At 44.1% G+C, this 23,262-nt stretch overlaps 1 protein-coding gene across 8 annotated transcripts in view; it reads left to right on the top strand.

The window, feature by feature from the left end:
- The window catches only part of LOC123514788 (atrial natriuretic peptide receptor 1-like), a 491,631-nt gene that overhangs the window by 404,323 nt on the left and 64,046 nt on the right, over positions 1-23,262 (top strand). For 7 of the 8 annotated variants that reach the window (XM_045272955.1, XM_045272960.1, XM_045272958.1 and 4 more), the window contains 9 exons: positions 2,059-2,188; positions 6,141-6,216; positions 6,718-6,847; positions 8,383-8,448; positions 8,922-8,942; positions 10,952-11,029; positions 12,370-12,549; positions 12,955-13,117; positions 13,511-13,666. In XM_045272955.1, the coding sequence (XP_045128890.1) occupies positions 2,059-2,188; positions 6,141-6,216; positions 6,718-6,847; positions 8,383-8,448; positions 8,922-8,942; positions 10,952-11,029; positions 12,370-12,549; positions 12,955-13,117; positions 13,511-13,666 (1,000 nt within the window). The remainder of the gene's footprint in view (positions 1-2,058; positions 2,189-6,140; positions 6,217-6,717; positions 6,848-8,382; positions 8,449-8,921; positions 8,943-10,951; positions 11,030-12,369; positions 12,550-12,954; positions 13,118-13,510; positions 13,667-23,262) is intronic. The other variant, XM_045272962.1, reaches the window with a different exon arrangement.

Here is a 23,262-nt window from a genome sequence, read left to right on the forward strand (position 1 = left end):
TGAGGAAAAAAAACTAGCATGAAAAATAACAAACTATTCCGTAACCCTGCATTATCTTTCCGAAATTCGCGAAACCTTCCAACACCATATTTTCTTTGCTCTGATTCTTTCTTTATTTAATTCCTTTTTTGTGGGGGAGTAATGCGTCACCCAGTCAACACTCCTTGGAAAGTTACCAAAATCTACCCGGAACAAGTGCAAAGAACCCGGTGCCTTACGGGGCCAGCTGCAGGAGGACGGGATAAGAACATGGAGTCAGCTTGGCGAGATTGTGTCCAGCTGCCGTGCTACCACCTGCTTCCTTGAGAAGACCGATGATCTGCCCTCGCCCTCCCGCCACACCACACGTCTTGCTCTTGCTGCTGCTCCTGCTGTTATTTTGTCCATGGTGTGAACGGTTATTTTGCGCCTCCTCGTCTCCTTTCCTCTCTCGCAGAATCTTCTTGTCTTATCCTCACCCGTTCACCATCAAAATTCTTACCTGGTGTTCATGTAGCAAACAGGAGAGCGATCTTATAACATGTCCATTGCCCCATCACTATCACTACCAGGAGCATCAGAGTTGAAGCATCCACTCTGCCTGTTCATTCACGTGTATTGTGTTGTTCAGTTGGGTTTGGAATTGGGTGAAGACATTTTATCATACACAATACATTACCTTCTACCATTCCTTGCTGCTACCATGGCTAAGTATTTTTATTTATTATTTCCTTTCAATAATTCCAATCCACAGCAGGCAGGCATAATGTGTGAATAGGGAAGTATAAACGGGATAGGTCAGAGAGAGAGAGAGAGAGAGAGAGAGAGAGAGAGAGAGAGAGAGAGAGAGAGAGAGAGAGAGAGAGAGAGAGAGAGAGAGAGAGAGAGTTGATGAGGAGGCAAACAAAATGGAGGGAGTGAATAGGAATGAAAAGAAGGTCGGAAATGAGATAGGAAGTGTCATTTAAGCGAACAGCGGGAACGGGACGCACCTGAGACCACGTGAGCAGGTGTTAATGAAAAGAATACATTATGAGAGACACATGGCTGAGAGGGACTGGGTGAGCTTTTCCTTCCGGGAGCGACTCTAGTGTTTATGCAGCGCGACGAACAGCTTACACCAGCAGGCCGTGTTGAAAATGGTGGTGCTTATCGTGGCGCGTGTGTGTGTATGTAGAGACAAATAGATAGATAGATAGATAGATAGATAGATAGATAGATAGAGAGAGAGAGAGAGAGAGAGAGAGAGAGAGAGAGAGAGAGAGAGAGAGAGAGAGAGAGAGAGAGAGAGAGAGAGAGAGAGAGAGGGAGAGAGAGTACATGAGGGGAGTGTGGTCAGTGTTTGATGGCGTCAGAGTTGGATTAGGTGAGGCAGACGTGACGCAAGTACCAAGGCTGTGAGGAAATAGGTTATGTGTGTTTTTGTCAGAGAGAGAGAGAGAGAGAGAGAGAGAGAGAGAGAGAGAGAGAGAGAGAGAGAGAGAGAGTCTTCAGCGTTCCATCACCAGTCCCAGTCCTTATAAAAGACTCACGAAACAAAAAAGTATAATGAAATAAAGATAGATATATAAAAAGATAAATGAAATAGAATAAAACACAAATACGACTTCCCTGTTCTAGTATAACAATGAAAGAAACATCTGTGCTGAAGCCAAATGACTTTTTGTGCTTGCCTTCTTTGTAATACAGTGAATCACGTATCATTTTACTCTATAACTCCTACATGTAGCAACGTATTGTGTGACTTCAGTATGGTGTTAATTAATGTGTACTGAGTTTAAGAGTCTTGGCTCATGAAGCTGCGAGCAAACTGTCTCATATATATTCTTCTTCTTTATGCATTCATTGAAGAGTTACACAGAATTGTCACCTGGAAACTTCTGTATGCAAGATCTCTTCTACTTCACTATCTTACCTCTTTAACTGTCACATTATTAGTTTAGTTTATGAATAACAAGTTAATACGGCCAAACACATCTACTGCAATTTGCGCATCATCTCCAATGTGGACCTCCTCCATGCATAAAGTGTTTCCTCACCATATGTCTTGGCTCACGTGTATTTCTTCCGTCCCTCCAGCCTGTGGCGACATACTACGGCGAGAGCGGCAGTCTGGAGTTCACCGCCAACATCACGTGGCCAGGAGGGAGTCCGCCGAGAGACATGCCGCGGTGTGGCTTCGACAACTCGCTGTGCCCTGAGACCACTGGTGAGTGTCGGGAAGGCCATGGTGGCTTGGGGCACTACCACACAATCATACATCACAGACCAACAGACTTGAACAATTCATTGCAATATGTTACAATTCACAACACTAAAAGTAATAATGTCCGGAGTCTTTACAGCCATCTACAAAAAAGATGGAGTATGAGTAGATGTATAATTTTTAGGCAGCGAAATGTTTAGAGATGGCTGTAAAACAAGAAAGAAATAAGTGTAGCTGGTGATTGAAAAAAAAAAAGTTTACTAGCATTGAAAGAGTTTTTTCAAGCGTGTATGGAAGACATATTCTTTACAAGTACGTTATTATTTTGAACTATTTTGTATAAAACTTCATTGTCATTAATATTTCAGTGTAATTGTGTAATTGATAGATGACGTTCATCACTCATTGACGGTGCTATGTCCGTCACCTAAGGCCTTAGGACACCACGCTGCCATATGGCAAAGGGACACTGACGGTGGCGGTGCCTCTCTCTTCGTCTGTGTCGCTTTTCAAGGTTTCTGTAGACTTCATAGACTTCTTTTGGACATTTTTTCCCTTTTCGTGAGAAGATGCAGCTCCACTTGACGTCTTATCTTAGTCAGCATGAGATATCTTTATTGTGCTGCACGCTGAGCCGGTCATACCATCGTAGGCGTGGCTCGTGTCTTCACTCTCGTTAGTCTGACCACTGCTGACTGAAGTGGCATCATCCCTTGCGTTGAATGCAGTGGAACTTTCACTTGAGAACTGTGTGGGCGCGCATGCTTGGCTATGCATGTCTTGGTCAGCATGGCTCGTGTCACCACTGCCATTCCGTCCACTCGATGCAGGAAAATTTTTAGTTTCTTCCTGTCCACTGGTTTCAGTAGAACGGTTACGAGAAGGCTGCATCTCAGTACTTGTCTTTCCATTCTTGTCGTGGTCAGCGACATCTGTGTTGTCACTGAGGACATTCCATATGCTGGTATTAAATGGACTCATGCTTCTGGGAAACACGGTGATATAAGCACTCCCTGTGAAAGAAAAGATAAAGACAGCCAACGATATGATCTTGATCTTGAAGTCCAAGTGGGCTGCCTTCGCCGCCTCCAAGTCTTTGAGGCAATTCAGTTGCTGCCTCGTCCTGGCTGCTTTCAGCACGGGGACCCACCAGTTTCTCACTGCAGGAAACACGCACACCTCCACAATATTGTATGGTGGTTCGGGGCGTAGAGGACTTAACCACTGGACACTTGACAGGCGCTCCTGCACTCGCCAGGCTGAGGTTGTAGGCAGGCCTTCCTCCTCCCACTCCTGAATAATCTGCTTCAGTCTCCTGGCTTGAATCTTCCTCTCCCTCAAACAGTTGTCGAGGAACACAGATACAGATAGTGCGAGGATCACTCCGAGCAGTATCTTCAGCATTTTCTTGTTTTTTTGTTTTTATCTGATCTGTAGTGTATTTTTGAAAATATATATTGCAATTCTGGGATGCACTATTACAGAACAGCAATCATAAACTTTTGTTATTTCTTCCATTACGGTAGATAAAGCCAATACACTCACAATACTAACAGTATTTAACCAAGGCGGGTGAGAGAGTTACGAGAATATACGTTCCCCTAAATGTAATTTCTGTTTTGTTTTTTTGGTGTTTAGTGCTGTCCGTGCTGTTGTTGTACTTAATGGCAGCAGTGTTGTTCGTTGTTTTGCATCACAGAGAGTATTGGTGGTACAGTATCCTCACTCACTATGGAGTATAGCCAATAAGAATACAGTACTGTATGGTCTCTCTCTCTCTCTCTCTCTCTCTCTCTCTCTCTCTCTCTCTCTCTCTCTCTCTCTCTCTCTCTCTCTCTCTCTCTCTCTCTCTCTCTCTCTCTCTCTCTCTCTCTCTCTCTCTCTCTCTCTCTCTCTCTCTCTCTCTCTCTCTCTCTCTCTCTCTCTCTCTCTCTCTCTCTCTCTCTCTCTCTCTCTCTCTCTCTCTCTCTCTCTCTCTCTCTCTCTCTCTCTCTCTCTCTCTCCTATGATACCATCCACCATGGAATAACATTATAGAAAAGGAGACTGGGAAACCAGTACAGGGACTCGATGGCACCAGGCATAGTTTTGCTGGCCAGACCTGCAGCTGCAGAATAGGCAATTATAATGTTGATATTGGCTTTGTGAGTAAACATTATGCGTTATGCAACATGATATGGAAACACTAGAAAATAACATAAAAACCAGCCTCACATTACTGACACATACGACCACATGTATATCGCTTATGTAGTGCGCCGTCTCATACAGAAACACCGGGAACAGAAAGGGCGTGTGTGGTGCAGCAGGCGGCGGGCGGACGGGTGGCTGTAATAACTGGACACGACTGCACCACACACGAAAAATAGTTGTTTTCCTGGTGCTCTCTTTATCAGCCGTTTTCCAGCGTGAGGGACGAAAACGGGAAAACTCTTTGGAATCCCGATTATGCGTTTGATGAAATTATTATGAATTCCAAAAACCCCCGTGAGAGGTAATTAGTCTACAGGACGAGGTGAGTGGCGGCGTGACCACATGGGGACTCTCACCCTTCCCACCATTGCAGCTCATGACACACATTTAACAGATGCAGAACACGCACCGCACGTTGGTTAGAAAATACAGGCATTGTGTGCTCTAGTGGCAGGGACGGCGACGACCAGGAGACTTGCGTGTTGGTTTGTCGAGTGATGAAAAAAGAACCTCTACTTGCTCAACATGTACTCAAGGTAGTGGGATGTTCTGTGTCCTTAAGGCTCAGCTCACCTTTGTCCGATTTGTAGCAGCGACGAAAGATAGATAGAGAGATAGATAGATAGATAGAAAGACAGGTAGAGAGAGAGAGAGAGAGAGAGAGAGAGAGAGAGAGAGAGAGAGAGAGAGAGAGAATATGTTGGAATATAAACCAAATGGATGGAAATCAAAGAAGCAGAACGGGAAGTGTGGCTGAGGAAAAGATGCGAGTAAGGGCAGCGGGAGCAGAAAGGCAGGACTGAAATGTAAATGATTCATGTGTGAGGGACTGAAGTGTAGAAGTGAAAATCTCTAGATAATTTATACTGAACTTCACTCTCTCCCTGTATATGTGTGTGTGTGTGTGTGTGTGTGTGTGTGTGTGTGTGTGTGTGTGTGTGTGTGTCGGAGGTGAAGAGGGGCCGGAGTGATGTGTGTGTGTTCTTTTTATACTTTTTTGTTGTTGTTGCTTTTATAAAATAGAAGGTACATTGTGTTTCTTTGTTGTTTTCGGAGTAGTAAGGTTTTTTTTTCATATATATTTTATGCTGCCTTTCCCTGGAGTGACGCAGACCTAAACAAAGACTCTTATCCGAACCGCTGTGCCTTTTGATGCTAGGCCTTGTGGTGGAAGCCCAAGAGCAAAGAGTGTGTGGCTGATTTCCTTTATAGAGTGTGGTGGCGTCATTGTGTAGTGAGTGACGACTTCTCTCCATATTACACGCGCAGGAGTATTGTAGCACGTCTCGGCTTTCCTCTAAGGTTTGCAGTCACTTTACATTATGTCTTGTGGCTTCCCATTTGGAGGGTCTTTGATAAAATGACGTCATGTACCTGTTTGATCTGGTTCATATATATTAATTCGGGCATTTCATGGTTTCATCTTTACACAATTATACAAAGCAACGGCTGATGGCAGGTTTGTTGTATTGCTTGGTGGGTTAAGAGCACTTACATTTGTTTATCCACTTATCTATTAATTCATTTATTCATTTCCTTCTTATTCATATTACGTCTTTCTCAACTAATTTTCTTGTACCGTGCTTATTAGTTCCTTCGGCCTCGCCTCACCTCCCTTTCGTTTTGTAGACACGCTCTGGGCTGGATAACGTGCCGCGAGCAAATGTGCTGCATCGGTTTTGTTAGGGCTCGGTGGAGATGTGGGTGGGTGAGGGTGTAGGGGGATGCACAGATATGTTTCCCTGACTTCTTCTCCCCGCAGGTCCGTGGAGCATCGTGGCGGGCCTGCTGGCGCTGCTGGTGGTGGTCATGGCGGTTGGCAGTGTCTTCATATACAGGTTTGCCACACAAGACGTCAAAATAGCAGTTTTTTTTAGTTATGTGTTTATATAGCAATTATATTTTCTTCAAATAAGAAGTATGATTATTACAGCAAGTCACAGTTTTATCATATAAACTGATAATTTGTTTTCATGATTTTTTTTCTAGTTTTTATTTGTAAAAATCATGTCTATTGTAATTGTTGTGTATAGGTCTATAGTAGAACAATTAGTGGAGCAAAGCAGGAATCTCCTAATGGTTTTTTGATAGCTATGAGCATCAAGGATTTTTTGCAATATTCTCATAGAAAACTGTAACTCTACTCCTATGAGGCGTACTCTTATAGTCACCGTTAAACCACCACGTTTTCTGCGGCGGATCTCAAAGAAAATGAATTGTTAAGAGTGACAATAATTTTTATAATCTCACGGTAAAGTCGCTGCACATCGACATGCAGCTTACAGTGCATGGCCTATATGTCACGAGAGGCGCGGCCAGTGACTCGTGTATCCCCACAGGCACTACAAGCTGGAGGCAGACCTGGCCTCCATGACGTGGCGCGTCTCCTGGGAGGACGTGGAGATCACAGACATGACCAAGAGAGGAAAATGTGGCTCCAAGATCTCCGTGGGCAAGATTAGCATTACTGTGAGTGTGTGTGGGTGTGTGTGTGTGTGTGTGTGTGTGTGTGTGGTTACATTTAATTCACGTTGTCTTTTCCTGTTTTCTTCCTTTTTTCATGCACTAGGCGTATTTTCATTTACTTATCTTGCTTGTACACCTTTCCATTCACGTTATTTGTTCATCTTTTTCTTTTTCTTCGTATTATTATTATTATTATTGATTGGTTGATGTGCACATTTGTTGCTATTGTTCTATATATTTTTGTTTTGTTTCCATTGTTATTGTCATCATTATCAACACCTCTCTCTCTCTCTCTCTCTCTCTCTCTCTCTCTCCCTCTCAGCCTTGGTACTTGTGTCACGTCTCCCTCACCTAATCCAACTCTGACGCCATCAAACACTAACTACTCTCTCTCTCTCTCTCTCTCTCTCTCTCTCTCTCTCTCTCTCTCTCTCTCTCTCTCTCTCTCTCTATCTATCTATCTATCTATCTATCTATCTATCTCCTATTTGATTTTTTATCCTTCACTCTTCGCTCCCTAATCTCCCCCTTTCCATTAACTATTTCTTTTTTTTTCCCTTTTATCACTTTTATGCCCCTATCAATCTTTTTATGCGCCTCTATCTTTTCTCTGCTCCTCTCTCTCTCTCTCTCTCTCTCTCTCTCTCTCTCTCTCTCTCTCTCTCTCTCTCTCTCTTTGCATTCACCTCCGCCTTTCCTCTTCCTCCATTTATGTTTTTCCCCTTTTTAACGTTATTTTCTTCTTCTCTTCTTTTTATGCATTCCACCTCTCCTTCTTTCTCTCCACTTTCTATGCATCTTTCTTTATCTTCGACCTCCAGTTCTCTTTCTCATTCACTCATTCTCTTTCTCTTTCCGTTCATCTTCTCCCTTGTCTCTAGCTTTATCGTCTCTTCTTTCTCTCTCAAGCTCTTATTTTCGTTCTCCTTTTTAATTTCTTCGTATTATTTTTGCTTCTTTCGTCTATCATCCAGTTCCCTTTCTCATTTAATCCAACTTCTCTTACCATACCGTTTTTTTTTTTTTTTTATCGCTATCTTTCTCCCTCTCCCTTATCAGTTCTGCTTACTCTCTCTCTCTTCTGTTCATTTTCCATTTCGTCCTTTTGCGTCTTTCATCTTCTTCATTCCTCGCCTTACTGTGTTTTGCCTGTCATCCATTTTCTTTTCTGTTCTATTTTTTTTTTTTTTATTCTTCATTCCATTTTCTCATGGCCTTATCACTACTGCCTTCTTTCTTCTTATCATTCCTCTGTACATATTTTCGTATCTCTTCACTTTCCCTCCCGTTCCTTGTCATCTCATTCTCTTTCTTTTCCATTCAGTCTCTTCCCCTTTTTTCTCTCTTATCACTTCTCTCTCTCTTTCTCTCTCTCTCTCTCTCTCTCTCTCTCTCTCTCTCTCTCTCTCTCTCTCTCTCCTTCCTCCCCTTTTTCTCTCTTATCACTTCTCTCTCTTATACCTCGTTTCATATTTTCGTATCTCATCTCCTCTCTTGCCTAGTCGAGTTGCCTGTTCTGAGTCGAGGTTCTGTTTCAGACGTGTGCCTCGGTGGACTCCCTGGTGGAGAATCGCCAGGTGTTCATCCGCACTGGCAAATACAAGGTGAGTTGGCCCGTTTTCTGTTGGACCGTCAGCTGTTTTGTCTTCACTCATACACCGCTGGTTCTTCTCTCCGGTTTAGAAAGTTCATTAATTTAACATCTTTCATCCCTTCTTTTGGCTGTCACGATCCTTTTTATTGCCTGGCCCAGTGTCTCCTCAGTTCCCACCCTGGCCATGAGCATTATCTTCATTATTCTACTTTGTTTGCGTGTTGGCTTTCTCCTAAAATAGCTGTTCTTTCCTCCTGTTCCTTCACCTCATTGTCACTATTTAATGAAGAACAAGGAGAGGGTGAGCGCTGTTATGGTTCAGTGCCCCTTGGATTTACTTTCTCCTCCGCCCTTACCTTTCTTCCACAATGCAGTGCTGAATGGTTTTGAGTTATGCCACCACCCAATGTTACTTTGTTTTCATCATTTTGACAACTGTACACTTATTATTTTGAACTCAGGAATGTTTTCTTTTTATTTCAGGTGCATGGCCTCACTAGACAGGTAGTACACACATACAGTCTTCACTCGGCGTATTTAGGGTAAAAGCTACTGTTAAGAGGAAAACGGGAGTGCTGAACCCAAACTCTGCTTCAACACCTTTGTTTTGTAATTCACACATCAGTCTGTGACTCCTTGGCTGCTCTTAACAGTCGCGAAGATGCTACGTTGGTGTCCCTGGGTGTGTTGATCCTAAAGTTTACACTACCGCCGTCATTAAGTGTTATAGCTACGCCACAGTGTAGCTTGTTAATTAGAAGTACCTTATAAGATACAACTTCCAAGACAAAGTTTCTTCATAATTTGTGAACTTAATGTGTGTTTTTCCTCTGATGCAAAAGTTCATAGTATCAGTACAAGTAAACATCCTTAGGTTCAACACTCTCGTGGCCTCTTTCGAAAGGTCTTGGCCGCATCGCATCTTCAATGTAAACACATTTGTCATCATCATCCATTCACAGCTGCTTGTGTGTGGCCGCAGTAATGCCTCGCCTTCCATTGTGTGCAGTCTGATCCCCCCTCATTTGTTTATGATTGCTGTGTTTTGTCCGTCTTGCTGTGCCTGCAGCAGATCTTCCGGCGCTGTCCTGCTTCACTCTCGGCTTACGCAAGTACTAACGGCTGCTAAAATACTATGTTGCTTCCCCTTCATGATTGCAGAATATTTATTATGATAAGAGGTGCGATTTGCTCCTTGTCTACAGAGCACCAATCAGGAAAAGCCCGCATGTGGTGAGTGTTAGCCTGGTAAACGCGTGATTCTCATGGTGTTTGATTCCTTCATCACTCAGAAGACAACATGTGATTTGTGATGTTTTAATTATTTATTTATTTATGTATCATTATCTGAAGCTCACTTTGTTCGTATCTATGAGTAAAAAGTAGATGACATTATTGGTTTATACTAAGTTTTCAGTGTGAGCCGTCACTGAAGGATGCAACGTAGAAGGGTAGAAGCAGCCATGACTCGTGTGTTGCTTGCTGCGTGCGGGTGTATTTCTGCCGGTGCCTACATGCCTGGTGGTGCACGGCCCGAGCATAACAAATGTGCCTGGCAGGCCATCGTGGCTGTCACGTTCCACGCCTCCTCATTCATTCTTCTCTTACTAAAGTGATTTGGGACAACAGGAGGCAACCTCTCCCTGTCCCATCCACGTAAACACTTTTTATCCTGAACCAGAACATTTCTATTGACGCTTTGACACTTCCCAGGAGGAACAGAAGAAAGGCTTCCTCCCTAGAGGTCAAACCTGCCGGAACCTGGTGCTTTTACCTTCATGATTCACACTCGTTTTTTAACTTGATATGTTCTCATTCATTCAATCTTCAGGTTACCACTGAAGAACATGAAAAGCACTAGAATGCTACTTGACCCTCAGTCACTCCATTTCCGTTCCATGCCGCTCTCGCCTTAGTGACTCAGCTGATCCTTTGACCAGGCAGCAAAAAAACACATCAGTGCGGGATGGGAATGGGGCTCAACCATCACCTCCACCAGCGGTAACTTTTCCGGGGGAGCATTGAGCCGTTTCCGGGTGCGCTTGTTGGCTCAGCGGTGGGACAATCCTGAAGTGGCCAGCTGGACGACGTGTCAACCTCGAACGCTCACACGCCTGGCCGACTTGCTATTTCTCTTTGATCTTTTCCAAGCAGAAAAATCGGCGTCCTAACAGTCAACAGCTTTTCCTCTTTGACGCCAGAGACGCACCTGTAAACATGACACATCTAAGGAAACAGTTTCCCCTGTGGTGTGTCGCTCCCTCGTTTTCATTTGTTGGTAAATCGTATTAACATTTCACTTAATGCTCCATAACAGTATTGCTTCGCCATGGCTTTTCCCTCACAGGCAATAGATATCTCACAGCCATCAATGATTGGTACTACTTTTTAGGTTATTTAACATTTTTACCGTGAAATTATGTGAATGAACTGATTGATGAATATTTGCAAATGTGTGATGTTGCTGTGTGTGATCCGTTCCCCACCCAGTGATTTCCTCCCTCTCTCCTCAGGGCGTCACGGTGGCCATCAAAAAGCTGAACAAGGACCGCGTGGAGCTTGACAGACCCATGCTCATCCAGCTCAAACGGGTGAGTCCCCTCATTCCGCCACTGAGTTCGGGGAAGTGTCTGGAGGTCTTGGGAATTGTTCTTTGCGTGTCTTCACCTTTATAGGGTGAGGGGACGCTAGCGGGAACCCAGCATAAAAGCACGTGAAAGATGACTCAAGCTTCTCAGTCCCTAGAGCTTCGTAGAATATGGCGACGTCTGCAAGTAATGTCAAAACACCAACATATTCTTAGCACTCTAAATAGAAGCAAATCACACATTTCCACAGAGTAAACATTGCATTCCATGCGTTACTTATCCCAGTATGTTCAAATTACACATAACTTTGTGCTCTGAATGCGAAGTTACTTAAGTGTACAATTTGATGCTTGTGTCACTGACCTAGCAAGTCCTAAAATGGTCTGATGGTTTCATTGATATCCTCTGAATTACGTGTTTCTATATAGATGAATAACAAAACCAAAGCACAAAGTTATGGAAACTGATGATCAATAGCCACAAGCCAGTCACTCAATAGCCTTTTTATTTTTTCCTGATGGTTTCAATGAAATCCTATGAATTACGTGTTTCTATGTGAATGAATAACAAAGCCAAAGCACAAATTATGGAAGCTGATGGTCACTAGCCACAAGCCAGTCACACAATAGCCTCTTTATTTTTTCCAACACTTCACCACTTTATTCATTATTTTTTATTAAGATTGATTCAAAATGATTTGTTCACAAAAAGCGTCAGCGTGCCATCAGATTTGAATATTGTTAACGTATCTTCACGGCTTTGTTTAGTTCATATCGTTGAAGATTTTGGCTCCGGTATATTCAAAATGGTTAGTATTGTTAATACTTTCTGAGCTGCCAGATGTAAGCAGCAATATCAGTAATCCTTTGGTAAATCACAGGTAATAATATATTTATCCATACACGTATATAGAGGCCGTCGTGGTACAGTGGAACCATGCGTGCTTTGAGGACCGAGGGGTTTCCAAGCGCACGGGTTCGAATCCTGTCCACGGTCCGAGTGTAGGTTGGGCTTCCTCACTCGTGGTAACAGTTTCCTAGCGGGTGGGCTTTGTGATAGGAGGCACCCCAAAAATATCCCTTTAGCCCATAAATTCCCGTGAAAAGCCCACATGGTTTAAAAAAAAAAAAAAAAAAATATATATATATATATATATATATATATATATATATATATATATATATTAAAAAGGGACTAGTATTCTGTTTCAAAGATGTGCATTTTCTTCTAAACGCTACTTTTCAAATTAACGAAGGTCTTACATAAAGGAAGCATTCTACCCAAGCTGAAGATACAGTTCATAGAAGCTTAAGGCCATTAGATCACTTTTCTTGTCCCTCCAGATGAAGGACCTTCAGTATGAGCACCTGGCGAGGTTCATCGGAGTGTGCGTGGATCCGAAGCCTTACTGCGCCTTTTTCACTGAGTACTGTCCCAAAGGCTCCCTGCAGGACATCCTGGAGAACGAAGACGTGCAGCTGGACTCCATGTTCAAGATGTCTCTTATGCATGACATCGTGAAGGTAAGCGTGACGTCCTGCACTGATCGGCCTTGTGCCCAGCTGAGGAGTGAGCTCCGCTGTATTCAGGAGAAACAGTAGGATTGAACAGCGGTGTGCGTGGAGGCAACATAGCCATTAATGGAGCTGTATTGTTTGCCGCCTCATCAAAGCCTCTGCTGCCTCACAATAGGCGGGGATCATTCCGTTGAAAGCAGTGTTATTGTTTTAGGTTGCTATTTTGTTGTTATCATTATTAAAGTTTAAATGCAATGGTGCCCACGTGAACATGTGTATTTAATGATGGATATTGATTATAAAGGCTGTCAGTAAAATCTGTCCGAAGAATGCCCCTTAAGGTTACTGAAGAAGCTAACAATATATAATGGCTCGTGATTTTGTGCCCTCAAAGAACCGATTTTTCTGCAGGGGATGGCCTTCCTGCACTCCAGCGAACTTCGGACACATGGCAACCTCAAGTCCAGCAACTGTGTCGTAGACTCGCGCTTCGTCCTCAAGCTCACCGACTTCGGACTTCACAGCCTCAGGGAGAGCGAGAGTCAGTCCCCAGACTACCACGTGTTCTGGAAAAGTGAGTAAGGCAAGCGGTCGTGGTTGAGTTGTTGGTGCCAACAGGAGGGCGGCAGGCTCGGTAGCAAGATAGTATATAGGAACGTTCAGTTTTAACTTTAATCCTTTTACTTCTACTGCTGTTGACGTCCATAACACTGTAACGTAGCTTTCATGCACAAAAAAGGTGGCCAATTTCATTTTCTGCTCCTTGAAAAATTTGAGAGGCTTTAGTATATAACTGATTGTTTATAGAATTCATGTGTAATATTTAAGAAAATATGGAGCAGTGACAGGATTGAAGGCAAAAATGAAGAAGCGTTAATTTCTTATACATTCAACATTAGTTTTTTATAGTAGGTCAAAATGAATCTCAAAAGGAACTTGTTCACCACCACAACGTCCTCCTCCTCAGGCAAGCTATGGACAGCCCCAGAAATCCTGCGCAACCAAAACCCGCCCGCGGAAGGAACTCAGAAAGCGGACGTGTACTCCTTCGCCATCATTGTTCACGAGATAATCTACAGGATGGGCGCCTTCTACGTCAAGGATGAGAGTCTCTCCGCGCAGCGTGAGTACCCTGGGGCGGGAAGCGAGTGGGTGGGGTTTTGTTATAATAGAGGTCTGGGGGAAGGTCCTCGTAGCTCTGTATCTCCCAGCCCTCTCGTTTGTTGGACACCGCGGACTTGAAACCGTGAGGGAATGGAATTCCGATTTCTTTACTTACATGTACGCAATATTAATTTCTCTTGTTTCTTGCGTTAAATTTTGAGGTATGCAAAATATTCTTTTAAAATGTTCTCTAAAGGAAGTTACGAATTGGTGCTAAAAAACCGATATGGCTCATAAACATTCAGGTGGAAGAGTCCAGGGCTCCGCCTTAAAGATGCTGTGATGAATAGTGAGAAAATTATCTAACAGTATTTTCGTCACAGTAGTGTTCGGTCGTTTAAAGAAGTGTAGAGGTAAGACAGTGATATTGAAAAGTTCTTCGGAAAAGTCCGTATATATTTGTAATCCTGGTAGATTATCATTTCCAAAGTGACTCTGTTATTTCAGGCGTTCACGAGAATCACCTCACTTCCTTGGAACACAAGAAATGTTTCAATGATATCTCAAGATTGTGTCTAACTTTCGTTGGTGGCTTGGCACACCAACAAGATGATGTCCAGCAGCGTCAGTCTTCACCGTAATTGTACAATTTAGTTCAGTAATTGCCATGACGGCATGACGTTTTCTTTGTATTTGGCAATTTGATTCCTGAACTTTGAAACTAACCTCAGAGATTAATTCTAAACTTTATTATTATGAGGTCAATGAAGGCGACCCACTGGAAGAAAATATAATGCCAAGTGAAAATTACAGACGTGTATATAAGAATACAAGAGCTGTTTAGTGAGTATGAAACATGCAGGCGCGGTGACTTGGAAGGAGGGTCTCATCCTTGAAGTTGCTTCCAGAGAGAAGAGTGCAGTGACCCGGTGAAGCGGTGCAGGGGAGAGGCAACGGTGCAAGTAGTGCGTCTCTATTTGGTTTTGGTATTAGCAGGCCTGGCATGGCTTTAACGTAGTGGCGTTGTCTGAGACGCAGAGAGAAGCTATAAGATCGACTCGCGGAAGAAGATGGCATTTTGTTACAATCTTGCAAATGCAAAGGAAAAGAAAAAATACCGTTCGCTATACAAAACTTGTTTACTTTTTTTGTTGGTATGTGCGTTTAAATCGTGCGAGCTCGGATTTATACGCACACATTCTGTACTGGTGGCCAGGACAAGTTATGCAATGCTGTCCTACCCAGCGACTCCCCGGCTGCCTCCAGTGTTAGGCTCTCCCAAAATAACGTTAATTAAATATTAGATCCTTGGGGTCCCCGGCGGTGAGTGGAGTGGCAACTCACCTGGCACGGGCGGCTGCAAGGGCGTGTTAAAGCTGCACGGCTGTGCCTGAGGCAGGTGCACGAATCAGACACGAGGAATCGCCCGACGTGTTGCTTCTCTTCACCACCAACCTGTGGCGCAGGACCGCTGGCCCCAGCATGCCAGCGCCGCTGTGCCTACGTCACTGGGATGATCACTGAATCAACAGTATAATGACTCATGCATGGTTGGGAAGGAAAGAACTCAAGGACATCCTAATGGCAGAAGCATGACCTTTGTCCTCTCCAATAAAGGTGAAAACTTGAGTTCTACCTGGAAAGTCATCGACATGGATACTTTAAAAATACAACTTTAAAATTAATCATGGTTTTTGCAGCAACAGTCACGGGAAGCTGTTGTCTGCCTGTCATGCATTGGTCCTTACCATGCCATGCATTGGTGAACCTAATCTCTGCGACGCCATGACTCTATCATCAATAGTCCCCCACGAAACGTAATGCAATAGTTATTTACTTATAAACTTTTCTTTCTCTAATGCGTCTCAAGCAACCTTGGTGCGAACAATGGATAGCTTCAACAGGAAGAGAAAGTTATGCTCTTTGAAGCATTTTTTATAATGACAATTCTGAAAGTTATCGAGTTATATTCGTCGAACTTTAACGAAACATTTCTTCTCAATCCCAGGCGAAGTTGTGTATGAGAAAGGTGATGAACCTGAACTCCTTTCTGGTAACAATTGACCAACAGCTGTGTTGACTCTTCAGAAGGAGCTGGAAATTTATATTTAACTTCTAGAGATGTAATACAAACTTTTTTGTCTACAAATTTTCTCTGACGAAGCGGGTTGAATTTAGATGAAGATTGAATAAATTATCCTCTGCTTCTGCAACCGACAAGTATTTACGTACGACCCTAACGTTGGGGACAAAAAATATATTTGAATAAATTAATCGCTACTAGACTGAAGTTGAACTTGTTAAAATAAGGCGACTGTGTCCTTGCCGTGTGTCAGTGGTTATCGGTGGGTGTGGTAGGAAGGGAACGCGTGTCCACGCTGCGCCACGCCTTCACTACAGTGTCTGGAAAAGGACAAGTTCCACTGTTGTCATAGCTATATTTTCAGAAATAGCAAAATAATGATTCCAAACTGCGGACTTTATTTGATTCCATAAACGACCTACAGACCTTGATCAGTCCAGACCTGGGTGTGAGAAGCAGCTGAGAGAGAAAAGAGTGAGATTCGATAAGGGTAGGGGGAGTTGATTTAACAAACCGGCTCTGACTCACCCTATGCGAGAGGCTTTATCGCTGACGTGGCGAAACTTCAGACGACTTTCATACTCGTGATAGCTAAGAGCCACAGTTGGTTGTGAAATTGGTATTTCAGCGACAATGATTAATCATAAGATGTGAAAGGATTTTGAGATTTTCGAAAAAGAGATTATTTGATAAATGTGAGTGTAAAAGAAGCGGGGGCGGGGTTACTCAGATACATGACTCCACACTGAAAGATGTAGAGTCCAGGAAGGGACTGGACGCGCCACCACACCACGCTTGTCGCTTCGATCCAACACCGTTATGACGAAAAGTCTGCTCTGAGTCATTCAGTCATCCTCACATTGAATACCACTCTGCCTCAACATTCTGCCTCGTTTTAATTCCTGCAGCATCACCCTATCCTGGAGGTCACAGCCTAGTTGTGGAGGAAAGCGTGGCCCGGAGGAGCAGACCCGCTAGTCTGAGCATGGCAGCGTCAAATTAGATTCCTGGGGCGAGAGTATTGCCACTTACAGGTCGGGGATGGAGGCTGCCGCGCCGCTCTCACTACTTTATTACGTCTTCGCCTCAGACAAGGACGAATACTACCACGTCCTTGGAAAGGGTGTCCGCCTACACTGTGTGAGCGAACCACTTGTCAGGTCCAGCCGTATGGTGTCTATTTCCAGACTTCTTGCGTCACTTCCTCATAATGTTGCCAGGCATTCGGTCTCGCAACGATTTGCACGAATGTCCTTCATTAGAGTGAGTGGCAGTAGACGCACTAGTCTTTAGCGTCCCATTCTTTTTTGCTTTATTCCGAGGAAAGTTATTCTTTCTTATAAGTCGATAGATTTCACGTTGTAGGTTAAGTATAAACAATGTATGTTTTCCTTTCATAACATGAGCCGCGATCCATCTCAGCTGTGGAAAATCATTTCACTTGAGGCAGAGTAGAGGTGCGGCAAGAGGCGCGGTTTGTAATTAATTGCTTTAGGGCACTGGTGAATTGTGTGTCGAGAAGATCACTAATAAAGTGTAAAACCAAAGTATAAGTGGAAACAATATAAGTCAGCATGGAACACGGACAGAAGACGCCGTTAGAAAGAAAATGCCAACTTGATGGATCACGCACAAGTGTGGTGCGTATCACTTAACAATATAGAAATATTCGAAATCAATTTATATCTCCGTATCGCACAGAGGAACTTTTTTTGGTCTCAATGTCTCGCGCAGTGTCGTGGTGGAGACACGCTTGTGGTGAGGCGCTAATAGACCTCCTGCCACCACAATTCAACACTGTCCTTTCATCATCCTTGACCATCCAGCTGTCTCTGCCAGCGGCTCCCGCTGTGTGTGTGTGTGTGTGTGTGTGTGTGTGTGTGTTTGATGACATGTGATAATGTGAAGCCTTTTGGTCATCTCTGCGGAAATTTAAGATAGATATTTCTAGTGATATTTATTCAAGATATAAATGTGTTGTTACATAACTGACTTGGCTACCAAAGCGTGTAGGCTATAGCATCTGTACACGTATGATTAGAACACCTACAAAATTGTCTATGTCAATTATAATTTTTTTTCTCTCATGTATATTTTGCTGGGTGTCTTTTCTTCACTATTTAATGCGATTATATAATTTGCTTCGAAATTCGTTCTTTGATGATTCTGTACTATAGCCACGCACCAACACCAGTCTTTGCCTTGTTATCACATGTACATCTCACCGTTTAGTCGTGACAAGCGTGCTGTACCACCATACACATCGTGTACATTGGTGATGAAGGTCTAGGCTTTCAAAATTCCTCTCAGCGTTACTAACCAGAGAACTGTTGCCTCGCCTTCCCTTCCCATCCCAAATCAATCAGACCCGTCAGCAGCACCTCTCCCCGGCCACCCAATACTGACGGTGCCACTCAAGACACACAGAACATGTTTCCTTGCCTGTATCACTGAACTCACTCCTTTAATATTGCGCGCGATACCAAATTATGACACGACAGACAACAGACCTTCTAGTTGGCTGAGATCGTGAGAGACATCCTTGTTTTCACTATGCTGGAAGTTGTAACATTCGTGCATCCTCGCGCTATCGAAACGAGAAACACGCCACTGTATCAAACAATCAAACTTGCCTAACACAACACAATGTCTTCTTGTGAATTTCTGAGTGGCATCAATGAAACGAATATTGCCTCTCTCTCTCTCTCCCACACACACACACACACACACACACACACACACACAGAGAGAGAGAGAGAGAGAGAGAGAGAGAGAGAGAGAGACTGAAGGAATCTTGTGGATTAGCTAAATGAGACACTAGGAAAACGTATGCTGTTTGACACACGTGATCGTAATTGGCTTGAGAAAGAAAATGTGTGGGAGGGAGGAGGGGGGAAGCTAGTGACAAGATAGAATAGAGTCTTAAGTCAAGGTTTGGTAACTAAATGAAGGCAGGGATTAGTTACAGAGTGAGGGGAAATGGTGTCGACAGAGGAAGGCAGGGACCGGTGTTAAGGGGAAAAGGGGCGGAGCGGCGCGGGGCCCGGCGCGGCGTGGTGGAGGGAGAGAAGGCCAGGAACTGTCGTGTCAGTAGCGTGTTGGCAGCATAGGAGGCAGGCGAGGCACTACACCGCCGCAGTCCTTACGTGGCACCCACGCGCGATCCTCCCCTCCCAGCCGCGTCCCTCCACCGGCCCCCGGCAACTCCATCACATGTGCTGCTCAACACTAGCATTAAATGCAGCGTCTTAACTCATGAGTCAATTTCTCTTTTCATGCTTCATGTATAAGCGGCACGTTATTTTCCGCCACAAATAATGCGTGCTGTAACGGCTTCTCGACAACACCCTGAGTGTTCTGAGGGTTACTTTTTTGGCGGTTGTTACATGCGTTGTGCGTGATCACTCATGCTTACATCACGTCACCTTAAGAATAGTTAAGTCTCGAGTCATGCTGATGTTCTGTCATTAAGTCAGGTAGTTGCTAAATGATGTTTAACCTGATTGCGTGAGCGGCCGTGAATGAGACAGATTAGTGACCAGTGGTAGCGGGGAGACCCACCGAGCGGCGTGTATTTAGTGTTCAGTCACTTCGGCGGCGTGCGCGTTGCCACAGTGAACGTGAGCTGGGGGTGGTAGGTGTTGTGCCGGATGTCCTGATCCCCTTCCTTGTCCAATCCCTTTTAGGCTTCTGCCGTTGCTGTATGATAGTGACGCTGAGGTGGCTTGGCAAGAACACACATCATAAAAGAGTTTTGTTCCATTCTGTATCAGTAGCAAGGTTGCACACGGATGTTCGTGCGTACGTCTGACAGTGCAAAGAAGATAAATTTTCTTGGATATTTGGTGCCACAACACAGTGCCAGACTCACCAGAGCGACACAGTAGACCTTCACCGGCAGAGCCACAACAGGAGAACACGTGCATCATGCGGGGGCAGGATATGGCTCCAGTGGGCCCACAGGCTCCCACCACCACGCTCTCCCCTCCCCCTGACGGTGATACGGATGGTGAGACTCATCCTCCCACCACCACCACCAACACTACCGTCGCCTCTTCCTCCTCGCCCGTGACTATCACCAGCAGCTCACTTCAGGGAGATGCAGGAGCCGGCAGTGACAAGTCCAGCGGCGGGTCACCAGCGTCCACCTCCAGATATGAGAATCGTGTCAACCTCAGTCTGTCTCCATCGGCCACAGGGGGCTTCCTCTCCCCTCTGGAGTGTTCGACGCCTCTCGGTGCTGCTGCCGGGGGAAGCCGACCCTTCTGTGTGCTCGACTGTCGCTATTGTCGCTACGTAAGTGAGGGCCGCATCTCCCCCTCCAGCGCCACTTCTCCACTCAGGAGCCCCATCAGCAGGTCCCCGGTGCCGCCCCTCTCCCCCAGGAGCTCCCCAGCCAGTGAGTACATGTGAGGCGTGGACACGTGCTCCTCACCCTGCTACTCACCACACACACACACACACACACACACACACACACACACACAGACACACACACACACACTGAGCCTTATTACCTTCATTAACAGAGCATCCATCTTATCACTTTACTTTATTATACATTCACCTCATTTCATATCCAGTGACTCGCAGTAATGTCATCCCTTTGCATAGAAATTACTTTCAAAAGAGCCATTTTAAAATTCCCCTCCCAGGTCTTTCTAAAAAAAAAAAAAAAGAATATAAAGAAAAAGAAATCACAGAGAAAAATTGCTGATTCATTCCTCTGTGTTTTCCTGTTAATGGGAGAGAAATACTACTGTCCTTTTTGAAGACTCGATGGGAAGTGTACAACAGGACTGGAAGGCATCTCGTATGAAAGTTATGTATAGAGAGCAGCTGTTTTCCATGCGCCGTTTCACTCGCGTTACTGAAGAACCACGTGAGGGAAGGAAGAGTAGTACCAGTAGCAAGAGAGTCCGTGAATCATGTCGTGCTTGCTTGTAATTATTCGTTTCTTCATCACAAAAGAGTTTTCATCATGAGTCATGAATTTTTCCTTTCTTTCCTGTTTTTTTTTTCGTGTGTAGTAAATCAATGAAGTATCTGAAAGGGTTGTAGTCTAATGAGAAAATGCGTACAAGTATGTGTCATGATTTTAAGGTTAATATTCATATATCTATCTATCTTTCTGTGTTGGATGTGTATGTATATTATTTTCACTTCCATTGTTTTTTCCTTCTTTTTTTCAGTCTCCTCTTTTTCTTGTTGGTTCCATTATTGTGCTCCATTTCCATCATCATCTATTCAATGTTCCCTCTCCTTCCGCTTCGTCATTCCAGGTTTATGTTCTCGCCACGTGTATCCTCATCCGCAGTTTTTCCCTCATTTTCTTGATTGAGGGTCATATATATTTTCCCTATTTTTTCTTCCGATCCTCCTCTCGCCTTCCATGTAATGCTGCTCTTCTTCTCTTTTCTGTATATTTTTTTTTCCTTCCTTACCTGGATTGAACAAAGGGCACTGGATAATATTTTGTTTAATATTTCTTACCAAGTGTAATATCCTAGATTTTTTTTCCTTTTCCCTTCTCTTCTTTATTTCTCTTTTTTTGTGCATTCTACAGAAATTGTCCTGGAAAGTATGTAATTGTCACTCCACAGACACAGGAGGAAAAATGAATAGTATCTGTCAAACTGTCTTTCCATTTGTCTCCTCTGTATGTCTATTCTTCCTCCTGTAATTTGAAACCCGTCTGTGTGATCCTAGTGGGAGAAAGAAGTATATATTATTGGTATTTTCATTGTTTGTCCTTATATGTGGTCTGGAATTCCTCTATCGCCGGGTCCTGTTATGTGTCGCCACAATGGACCACTCCCTCTCGTCTGCGTCTTCTCTTACTTCCGTCACCCGTATGTCTGCTTCTTTTTTTTTCCATTGTGTTAGTAAACTTTCTCTTTTGTTCTTGCTTCCTTCCTGCTTTGTGGGTTCATCTCCAAAGTGTATTATTCCGTGAAAAAAATGATGACGGCGACTGCAATGGGGATGGTGATAATGGTGATAATGATGATAAATAACAACAGTAATGATGTGACCTTTTATGAAGCGCATCATAAATTCATACATCAGGAAAACTTTTCACTGCAACAGGAAAACTTCAGAAATAAGTCACTACAGGCAAAGTGACAGGGTGGTGTTTTGCACCCTGGCTGGCAGGTGACACACAGACCTGCACCACCCGCGGACGCTGAGAGCAACACATGGCCTCAGGAAGTTGTGGGAGAGTTTTGAACTAATGAAGGCCAAGTTGCGGAAAATTTTTGAGAAGTGTGACGAGGGAACTGAAGCTTCGTGTCGTTCATTGGTGGGCGAGGCTTCATGAGGCGCTTTGAGGACTGAGGCTTCGTAAGGCGGGTATGTAAAGTTGAATAAGAAGAGTTAGGCGACAAAGAAGTTTCAGCTGCTGAAGGAAAGGAGTGATCGATGTATTTTCGCTCAAAATTGCCTCTCAGGGTGATGGCGTAACCCTCACATCACTCAACGAGACGACCCGAGGCCTTTCCCGACTGGAAAACATTTTGAGAACCCTGGCAGCGGTGGAAGGCCGGGGTTGGGAGAGGGGGGAGGGAAGATTTCCTTCATATTGAATGTAATAGGTTTTGCCGTTTTCTGTTCCATAAGACATGTCTCGCGGGTGTAAGTGCCTGTCTCTCGTTCCCTTACCGGGACTGGGGCTGTTGAGCTTGTCAGCAGCTGATGGCAATGTGAGTACGCAGAAAAATAGAGGGTCATGGCAAACAATACATCAGAGAGAAGTCCTGTGCTGACATGCGCCATAACATGACAAAGAGAGACCGTCACACGTACCGTCACACCTGTGCACTCCCAACGCTATCACCAAAAGTTGTCACATGCCAAGAATATCACACTAGAGAACCACTCTTTGCCAAACAAAAGCTTCAGGCAGGAAGGGGAAACCAAGCGTTAGGCAACAAGGAGAAGGTGCAGCTTCCACGGACGCCCCTCGCGGCCCTATTGAGCGAATGCACTGCGTGGTGTTCAGTGATGTGCGTTTCTCTTTGATGTAATTACATCAATGGCGGCGCCTCAGTGGCCGGGTAAAGGAGTCCCTTTCTTTTGAGATGGCGTTCATGTCGACCACATGTACTTGTTTCGCTTCATTTGTGAGCTTTCCTGAGTATTTTTTTTTCTTTTTAGTTGTATTTTCATTGGCAAATGGTTGTGTTGTTGATATCTCTTTTTCTTCTTCATCATCATCATTATCATCATCATCATCATCATCTTCTTCTTCTTCTTCTTCTTCTTCTTCTTCTTCTTCTTCTTCTTCTTCTTCTTCTTCTTCTTCTTTTTCTTCTTCTTCTTCTTCTTCTTCTTCTTCTTCTTCTTCTTCTTCTTCTTCTTCTTCTTCTTCTTCTTCTTCTTCTTCTTCTTTTTCTTCTTCTTCATTATCTCTCTGTCTTTTTCTGTGCGTTAACTACACAACAGAGTTTTACTTGGAATGGTTTATTTTTTTGCCTAATTTTTAAGGAATGCTGAAATGTTCAGCATCATCAGGGAGAGATCACAATTCA

Source organism: Portunus trituberculatus, chromosome 38 (genome assembly GCF_017591435.1).
Source record: "Portunus trituberculatus isolate SZX2019 chromosome 38, ASM1759143v1, whole genome shotgun sequence".
Taxonomy (NCBI): Eukaryota; Metazoa; Arthropoda; class Malacostraca; order Decapoda; family Portunidae; genus Portunus; species Portunus trituberculatus.